The sequence below is a fragment of the Anopheles aquasalis genome, chromosome 3 (genome assembly GCF_943734665.1).
Source record: "Anopheles aquasalis chromosome 3, idAnoAquaMG_Q_19, whole genome shotgun sequence".
Classification (NCBI taxonomy): Eukaryota; Metazoa; Arthropoda; class Insecta; order Diptera; family Culicidae; genus Anopheles; species Anopheles aquasalis.
Window position 1 is genome coordinate 37199064 of NC_064878.1, and position 10000 is coordinate 37209063.

The 10000-nt window shown below is 46.9% G+C and overlaps 1 protein-coding gene across 6 annotated transcripts in view; it reads right to left on the reverse strand.

Moving 5' to 3' along the window:
- Window positions 1-10000, reverse strand: part of LOC126574190 (PDZ and LIM domain protein 3) — a 28873-nt gene that overhangs the window by 6885 nt on the left and 11988 nt on the right. For all 6 annotated transcript variants that reach the window (XM_050234231.1, XM_050234235.1, XM_050234232.1 and 3 more), the window contains exons 2-3: window positions 7653-8026; window positions 7396-7582 (exon numbers count right to left, since the gene is read on the reverse strand). In XM_050234231.1, coding sequence (XP_050090188.1) covers window positions 7396-7582; window positions 7653-8026 — 561 coding nt within the window. The remainder of the gene's footprint in view (window positions 1-7395; window positions 7583-7652; window positions 8027-10000) is intronic.

Below are 10000 nucleotides of genomic sequence, written 5' to 3' on the forward strand. Positions count from 1 at the left end.
TCGGTTGGGGGGCAGAACAGGGCGAAAAGAGCGTTTCCTTGGCGTGGGAAAAATCTGGCAAATGTTCCGCTGTCCGACCGCGAACGGCTGGAGGGAACGTCGACGACGGTGACGACGCAGCCAGAGAAAAACCTTTTATTTTTAGAAAATCCAACATTTTAGCGCGCTTTCGTACAGCCAGCAACCATCGCCATCATCATCATCATCTCGTCGAACATGTTTGTCGAGCAATGTTTAGTCGGATCTTCAGCCGATGGGAGGGATGGTCGGGATCTGCTCTTTCTCTCTCCCGCGATCCGCATCAAACAACCGACTGCATCCGCCCTACCGCTTCACTTCTTTTCGCGCGCAGACTCGCGCAACAAGATGATTTATCACCCGTTTCCAACCACACAGGTTGTGCTTGGTATGCTAAAATGGTCGAATGCAAAATTCGACGGGAATTCGGCGCCACCCGAAAATGCTGAAGAATGTGGAAAATTATTGCTTTCAACCAAGGGCGGCCTTGCTGTGTTCGTAAACGGGATAAACGATTGTACTTGACGATGATTCAGGGCTATTACTTGATGGTGGTGCCCTCTGCATGATTCACTCGTGATGGTTCGTGGCAGAAATTAATGTTTCCCTTTTTATGTTTTGCGAAGAAAACACTTGAAAAACGGTTCGCGATCCATGCCAGTGCGATGAGTGTATTATTTATGATCCAGATTAACGTTATTCCGATTGCGTTGCGTCATCACCCATAATGTCGAACTGAATCGTGTCCCTTCTTTCACAGCCCTGCTAATGGACAGCAAAGCGAAGCACGATTGTTCACTTGGCCCTATCAACCATAGCTCCAAACACCATCAGCGAGCCACGATGATCAGAGGACGATTCTCTTACTTGGTAGGATATTTGTGCTTCGTCGTAGTTTTCATTTTGATGCGCAAAATGAATGAACGCAGGCGATCCGCGGTACTGATAAGTGGCGGCCATTTTTGCTCGCACTTTTAGCTCCAAACTAAACCACGTAGTACCACGCAATAAGCACGCACTTTAATCCACACCAAAGAAAAACCTAGCTCAAAAGCAAAGCGGCAAAGCAATGATCACAAAAAGGGGAGGATAACCGCGTCACCACCCAAACCCAGGGTAGCACTCCTAGCAGGTAGCAGCAGCTCAGTCACTAAGCACTATGGCGATACTAAGCGTTCTGTGAATGATCGGTTTTCCACGGACCACGTTCACTGGCGATCACTGGTGTCGATGTACTCGATGCTCGCACTCAACTGACTGACCGACCGACCGGACGGTCTTCCAAAAGTTCTTCAACTTGTACGATCGCCCTAGCTGTGCCGAAGCCAGTGGTCAGCGAGGACGGGAGAACTTCCAAGGATTCGCGCGTAAGGCCAATCGCACGAAGGAGAGAAAGTGACGGACCGACAGTCCGACCTTAGCGAGGGTGGTGGTCTGTACACGTTTTTGTACGAACCAGATGAGACGAACGCGAACGCGAGCGCGCGAAAACTGGCGATCGGTGTTGGAGCGCGTGGGTAATGCGCTGCCGATCGACTTTGTTTACGCAGGTCCCGTGCTCTTGGCGGGATGTGACCCTTTTCCGGTAGAAGAAGAAAGAAACGGACGGATGTGGGAGCGCACTAGATGCTAAACCTAATCCCGGAGGTCGCACGCACGAGACGGCAAATTTGTGGTTTGTTGATCTCGATCTCGGTTATGCTGGTCGAGCATCATCGACTATCGTTTGCTGCACGCTTCCCTCCAGAGGAAAGCTACAAACAAACAACGATCGAGAGATCGACAGCGTGCTAAGTAGAACGTGAACTAACGTGGTCTGCAGTTGAGGCATCTCCATCGGAGGAGCATGATTGGAGAATGTTTGCTGAGGATGGAATGTGAGTGTTATGTACGCGGTGTTTGGTAACAGGAAGAGATCCAATCTGTGCTTGAAATGATAGTCGAAGATTTAGACTGAGGCAGCTTATGATGTTTTCATCGCAACATCGTCTTTGAGAAGTGATTTGCCTCATTGAATGCATGCTGAAAGTATATTCCTTTTGAAATACTTCCCAACAATCTATGGGTGAGTAATCTTAAGTTAATGATTTTAACTGAAACCAGAGTTTTATACAAAAAGATTTGCACAGATTCTTCTACAGCAGCAACGCTTATCAGTGATCGTACCAAATTGCTGCTACCAAGCTCCCATCTTAACAACTTGCCATCTGACATGGCATCGTGCGCTAGATGCTTGTGCTGCTCCGGTCATTCGAGGACGTTTGAAATTGTGCCAACCACACACCGAACCGTGCTCCATGTATCATCTTCTGGAAACAGTTGGTTCCAAACGAAGTACAAAACGAAGAACGACCCTCAATGCCAGCAGTACGAGGATCCCGCAAGTGAATTCATCATCTTGTTCACGCACAGGGTCGCCCCCCGATGGTACCAAGTGTTGTTCATAAAAATGGTTTTAATTAGTCGCGCGTACTGAAGGATTTTATATAGCCTCCTCCGCCCACCCTGATTATGACCCCGAGAGGGTGTCCTGTCGGTGCAAGCAAAAAAAAAAAGTGCAACCGAAAAAAGAAATCCTGACATTCATAACCGACGACACCGGAGGACCGGAGGTGAGCCATCGGTACGATGGGGCGGAGCGAGAACTTTTGCGCCGCGTGACCTCATTCATACTGCCGTCGTCGAATGGTCGAGAAATTATTTTTAGTCGACCACCATGTGTTGGTGTACGGTGGCCAGCAGCACCAGCATTCAGTGGAGGGCGCACAGAAGAGCATATTGGACCGTTGGGAAGCTGGGGACTTGCTGGGGGAGCGCGGTTGGTAACTAAAATTATACCACCGTGGCCACTTGTCCACCGACCACCTTCTCCGCTCACCTCATCGCTCAATGGTCGAAGGTAAGGGACGAAGGCAGTAGACGCCAAGACAGTCATTTGTTTGCCCCAAATGTGTCGTCTGCGAGGAGGAGCCGTCTTCCTTTGGGGCCAGTTGGGTCATAGCACCGGGGGTCAACCGGTCCAGAGGTGAGATTTGGATGTTCGCACAGATCACCTGACGGCGACTGTTGCTCCATCCCTCCGGGGAAAATCGATGTTGAACTTGAAGTTTGGTTGCGAATGAATTCTCGATGACCATCATCAACCATCATGGGGGACTGGGACTTCACTTTCGCTTCACTGCTAGGAAGGATTGGCTATTTTTGGGTGGCACTGTCTACTGTTTGGCACCGACCCCGACGGTTGCTTGTTCTGTTCTCGGCACGATCTTGAATTTTGCTCCCTTCGGGCCGGCCCAACCCCCGGGGGCGTTTCCGGTGGGAATGAGGTGAGAAGGGCCGGTGGCACATGCTGGCTGCCCTTGACGACGCTTGACCGACGTCATGCGTATAGTGCAACTCATTTACCCTGCCCTGTCTTGCCCTGCTTCCACAGTTTGGCTAGCCAACAACCAACAAACCCGATGACCGTGAGTCGATAAGGAAAATCAAGGTCGGGGCGGTTTGTGGTTCGAAATGACGCTGCAGCCAGAGTAAGAGCGCTCGGAGTTGAATTTTGGGATGTTTTGATGCCCAAGTGGAGTGCTCTGAGGGGATTAACAGGAGACACGGGGGACTGTTTTGTTGACAAAAAATTGCCTCAAGATTGCGCGTGTTGTTTATCAGTTGGAAAGTTTTTTTTTTATCAAACAATAAACAACGTTTGGCCTTGATGTGTGATAAAACTCAACATGTGTAATGCTTACAGTTCCTCGGTGGATCCTTAAACATCTCAACGATACTGACAGATATTTCCTGTTGTTCTATAACAATTATGGGTAACCTTGGGTGCCGAAGATACTCGCGTACATATTGGAAGGATCAATCTTTAGGAATTCCTCTAAACAGTTGAGTAAACAGTTGGCTAACATTCAATCAGCCAGGGATACGCAACGGGGTCGTTATCTAACAGACACAACAGCAACATTTTCATTAAGCAATGGTCTGCACAATCTATCAATCTTGAATTAGGATTAGTTACATTATCTCACTCCAAGAAACATTATAATATGGCAGGCTATATGGCAAATAATTCAAAGTAAATTTAACAGCATGAATGGCCTTCATCTCTATCATAAAGGGTCGCAAAGAGAAGATAAAGCTCAGAGGAAATCCAAACATGTTGCTGCTTCAATTTGAGGATGAACTTTTTTTTAATAAACTAATCATTGCTTTTTTTTAATAATATTTTTCGATTTTCATACTAACTCAAGGTAGGATATTCTCTATCTAAAATGCCATTTTAAGGAATGCATCAACCATGCATATGCAACATTCTACATTAAAAGTAAAAAAGTGAAATCTTTGAGGCTCATGGCTTTTATAAAAATCTTAATTGGATCGCGATAATCCTTGTCCTACCTATCATTATGCTGTAATACTAATTGAACCAGCGAAGTCTTTGAAACGTAATGCTAGTTTTCTTCATTGAAAGTGAATGGCAACGGGAATGAGGTTCCCTAATGATAAACAACCAGTAACTCGTGGACAAATTTGAACGTTGTTCAACATAAGCACATGATATTTTTTTTTTAATTCCCCAAAGTTGAGCTGTACTAAAATGCTTTAGTAAAATCCAATAGTCACAGCTGTAAACAGTAGGAAACCATTTCCATAAAGTTTTATGTACAGAAAGAATTGCACTCTTTCTCTTGAAAGAAAGATATAAATTTCCATACAAATGCCGATCGTAAGCTGCGACATTTGCTGACAATCTCATGACGAATGTTTAATGCAAATGCCATAACATATTGGAAAAGGACTAAGAAGTTGTCTTAGCACGTGTATATGATATGAATAAATAGCTTCAACATGGAAACACTTGTAAAATAAACCACCATAACAGACCGTCTCATCTTATTGTAAACATTTTAGAAACAACACCACGCAGCTCATCAAATATCTGATTGGTCACACGACATAACTAATTCTTGCCATCACTGTCTTATAGGTCTCTCAATCTGTCCACTGAATTCCCTCGAAAACGCCAGCACTTTCACCCCATCACCGCTTCCGTATCGCTTATGCGCCGTCCATACAGGAAACGTGCATTCCAATCACTTCGAAGAGATTGATTAGTAGAAATTGAGTTTGGATGCATTGCTTTCCAGAAAATACTTCTTGAAAATAGCGCGAAGTTTCGCTGGTTCGAGCTGCGTTCCAACTAGAGAGTGTGCGCGCCATCGTGGTGGTGGTTCAGCGCTTGATAAATTGAATAAATTTCCAAGATTCCCTGAAGCACCACCGCCACAAAGTGGATTTGCTGCGACTTCCATCTTGTTTCGCGAACTTCCGTGCAGCGCACGTTGCGTATCGGTGGTGGTGGAAAGGGGTTTATTATGTTGCAACCATGGCGAACGGTAGCACTGAGGTCAAAGGCACTACTTCCGGAGTCACGCCAGTACGTGACTATACTACGTTCCGCCAAAAAGGGACTGTTTGGCGTCCTCTAGTCAAGCTCTCAAGTCTCGTACCGAGGGTTTACTTTCCATTCCGCGGAAAGGATGGCTGGTGCGTGCGGTAATTATTTCAGCGCTCGAAACCTCGAAGCAATAATGTATACGAAAATAATTAGTTTCCCCCGCGAGAGCGAAGGTAAGGTGGTCTGGGGAGAAGCCACCACTTGTGATGTCGTAAGATTTCGATTAATGGAGTAGTTAGCGAAGGATTAGGTGCTGGTGCATGGGTTAAGGAGGATCTGAGGTGCTGAGATATTTATGAGCTAGCTGCTGCTCTTGATCGTTTCGTTTTGTGTTCGCATTTGTGCGCTGTAAAATCTACTGGCACGAACATTGATTACAAACGTCAAAGTCAAAGCTTAACCATCGCAGTAGACACGTTCCTTCACAAGACGCCATTTTGAATTTGCATCTAAAAAAAAAAGGCTCTCGCATGGTGCTTCAACAGGAGGGAAAGCAACAAAGAAAGGGATGCTGTAGAGTGGCACCCTTCTCTTACTGGTACTGCTTCTCTTCGCGTGCCTGGCACACGCGCAAGGGGCTTCTTCCCCGTTAATGCCACACAGGTTGACAATCATTAGTGACACGCGGCGCGATGCTAAGGAGAGGCACGAGCCACCAGACAACTGGCAGCTGTGATATGCGCACGTACGCGACAGGCACACACCCAGAAGATGAGCCGCCGGGAACCCTCGCGAGCATCACCATCTTGAGCAGAAGCAGCCTCCTTGCGCCAGAAGGATACAAAGCGTGGCACGGGCCCGAGGGGCCCGAAAGGACGAAAAGTTGCGACGAGTTTTTCAACTTCTCGCTCGAGGCACGCCGGCACTCTTTCGCCCCTTTCGGTTCGTTTCGGCGGCTTCCACTCTCCCTCAAAATGCGCTAACTCATCTTCAGCCAGATTGTCACTTTCCCGACCACAAAGACAGAACCCGTGCCCGTGTGCTCGCTCGCACGGTCGCGACTTCATCCTCGCGGCATCCTTCTCGGCCGCGATGCTAATGGACGAAGAGGTGGTAGCTTTGGCTGTGGAGAAAATTTAATTTATTCATGAAAGCATCTCCTTCGAGAACTGGCTTCCTTCTCTTCGCGAAAATGGAGATTTTCCAACCGAGTCCTCGCTGCAGAAACGGCTCCAGCCACCCAAAAACCGAAGTTGCGCGCCATTACTTATGGTATTAATTTTCCGGCACCGCACCGCTTGGTCCTTGGTACACGATGGGGTGGTGCGCGGGGGATGAAGTAATTTAAAATTTTCCCCCGAACAAGGGGTAACACTGAATGGTAAGAACGTTGTGCTGTTGTGTGTATGGGCGTTGTCTTGGGTACAGCGAGCCACGAACGGAAAGTTTTTCCATTTCACAAGACAGGATGGCGGATGGTAGCGTTTTCGTGGAAGCGAACGAGGGAAGCGATGGTTGGGTGCACTCAGGCGGTAAAGTGAGCCTCGAATGTACGCGAAACCGCGCATGTTCGCGAAGAATGTTGAACAGCAACCATTCCCTGGTCCATGTTTGTGGAGAAGTTGCGAGAAGGGCGATATATCTTGTTAATCTCCTTCTAGAGATTCCCTTCCTCGTGCCAGTCAGCCGTTACATGATGGATGAATGTCTACTTTCTTGGTATGTTCCGATGTGTAGGGGTTGTGGATGGAGATTGTTCTGCAACGTTGTATATAATTTTAATGTTTCGAATAATTCAGTAACACACATGAAAACGGGTGCGAATTTGTATTAGCATTGCGTGCATGCTTGGTGTTAAAAAAGGTTTTTGGCTTTGAAAACGTATGAGAAGCTCCCGATTATTTGAGCTCCTTTGATGGATCGACGAGAGGAATTGCCCTTTACTTGGTAGTTGGCCACGGTGCGTGGTTGAGGCTCACCTGATTGGCAATCGCTTCGCTAGCATCATTCAAACCAATCGGTGCCGGTGGTGGGTACGGTTGTTTGGGCAGATGATACGCTCCCGACGCGTCGACCCCGGGAAAGACGGTATGTGGCAACGTCTCGAGTGGATGCTCCAGTGCCGCAGCATAGGACTGCGGACCGTGGGGCAACGGTGAACTGATCCTGCGGAAAATGAACAGAAAAACGTATTTAGCAACGGAGTCTGGAGTGTCGATTCTCGGGAACAACTTACGTTGGCAACAGCTGGACCGGATCCGGCGGTGGGAAGTTTTGGTGTGGTTGCGGCTTCGACGGGACGGTAACTGACGGCTGCACTGGGGCCACCATCGATGGTTGCTGCGCTGGTTGGCCGTACGGCTTGGCATAGTTGCCGGGGGCCGGCGAAGACGTCGGCAGCGCCTGAACCGGATTCCCGTTGACCGGATGGGCGCTCTGGTGGAGGGCGACCGCATCGTCACGGCGCACCGTTACCCTCATCTGGTTGCCGGCATTGCGGAACAGGTTCTGTGCGTCGTTGTGCGTAAGGTCGCGCGCATCGTACTGGTCAATTTTGGTAATAATATCGCCACGGAGCAGCTCCGCCTGAGCCGGACTGTTCACTTGTACCTGGACAACGGGGTGGAAAGCAAAAAAAAAACCGGAAACGTCCATGAGTGACCAGAGGCGCAGCAAAGGGTTTTCGGGACACTTTCCCACACAGCCAAGGGACAAGATTGCAAGGGGTTTTCTTGGAAGAAATTCCTGTTTCTTGACTTGATCGTCCCGAATGGACAGCAGTGGGCGCAGTAAGGTGACGACGATAATGACGAGCAGGGAGACCAGTGATATCCGGTTTTACCGATTTCGGTCAACCTATAACAGGATTCGATTGCATTCGGTGATTCTTTTCAATGTTTCGTGGGAAATAGGACGGCTGTGGAGGCAGTTCTTTTGGATTTTCTCAACAAAAGTGTCCGCTTTGAGTGAAAGGGCAGCGAAGGTTAATTCGGATCCAAAAAAAGGCCCACTTTTTTTAATGGAACGGTAAATCAAATTTTATTCAAAGTACTGTCCATTGATGGAGACACATTTCATCTATCTTTTAGGTAGTTTGTGGCGAGGTAGTCAAAAAAGTGTTGATCTAGCGACCAACACCAGCCAGAGACTCAAATTTTTACCTCCTCATAGCACTTGAGGTGCCTCTCAGCCAACGCGTGCGCAATGGTTGAAAATAAATGATAATCGGAAAGTTACAAGTCTGGTGAATACAAAAGTGGGGATAGGAGTTCCCAACCAAGTTTCTTTACGATATCCTAAATAGGTTTTGCTCGATGTGCTGGTGCATTGTCATGTTGCAGAATTACTTTCCCATGTTGTGAAGCCCATTCCGGTCGTTTTGCGGTCAATGCTTGATTTAAATTGATTATTTGTTGTCGGTATCGACCTGTGTTAACTGTTTCAGTAGGTTTTAGCAGCTCGTGGTACACGTACCCTGCCCGGATCTATGCAACGTCCCTAAAACCAGGTTTTCCCAGCAAGCAGATTTTACGGTGGACGGGAGAAAACCATCGATAATGTTCAACGACGACACTATCCCACCCTCGAGATGGAAGGACATCGCAGAACGAACGATCAAAGATCTACCCACCAGGAGACAACGGCAGCCAACGATCTTCAAGGATCTAATCGCGGTATCGTAGCATCAGGATACGATGCTGGTAACACCACGAGCTTCTAGTTGGCTAGCTCCGGGTAGATTAAACGGAATATAAGGAACGTCGAGAATTAGGAATCAGGGCTCAGTAAGATCGGGAGAGTCAGGAGGCTCATTTCATCGGAGTCTTCACGGTCAGTCCGTTTTGGTCAACACCACACATAAAAACTACATGCGGTGATAATACGTAGTGCCTAGGGACAGTTAACGGTTCATGCAACATCTTTAGAAGGCAGTGCTGCAGACCAGGTCAACAGTGAAGAAAAAATCCTAGTGAAACCTCTTCAATCAGCAACGAATCAATCTCGGCCAACAACTGGAAGCAAAAGATTAATGCTTTCCGCATATCGTCATTATTTGGAATAATATTGGTCATTTTCAAAGCGATGCTAAACACGATTTTTCTTGTTTAATGATTTACTACGCACTAAGTATGATTAACAGATGTCCAAACAACATTAAAAAAATAAGTTAAGATGCGCTTACACCACACATTCACGTTTGACACATAAATGCTTTGAAGCTCATTTCAAATTGGTTCACCTGATATACAATTGTTTTCAGTATTCTTTTGTTATATTATAATGTCCAGTTTATACAGTTGATCCTGGTAGCCCCGTCGAAATTTTGTTCATATTTAATTTTTTCGATTTTTGGTAAACTTTTGATGTTGAAAAAGTGATAATTTTTACGATTGTGCTTAGGAAAACGAGCTTCACATAATTACTTTAAAAAAATATCAACATTTTCTGTGAAAACTCGAGGGTTCTACCTGAAAAGCAGTGTTCTGATAATTTGTTAATAATTTCAAAAGGTTCGGTACGGTAGCTTTTACGATATGATGGGCACCGAGTTGGAGAAAGTTGGTTTTGGGAAATGCGCTTCAA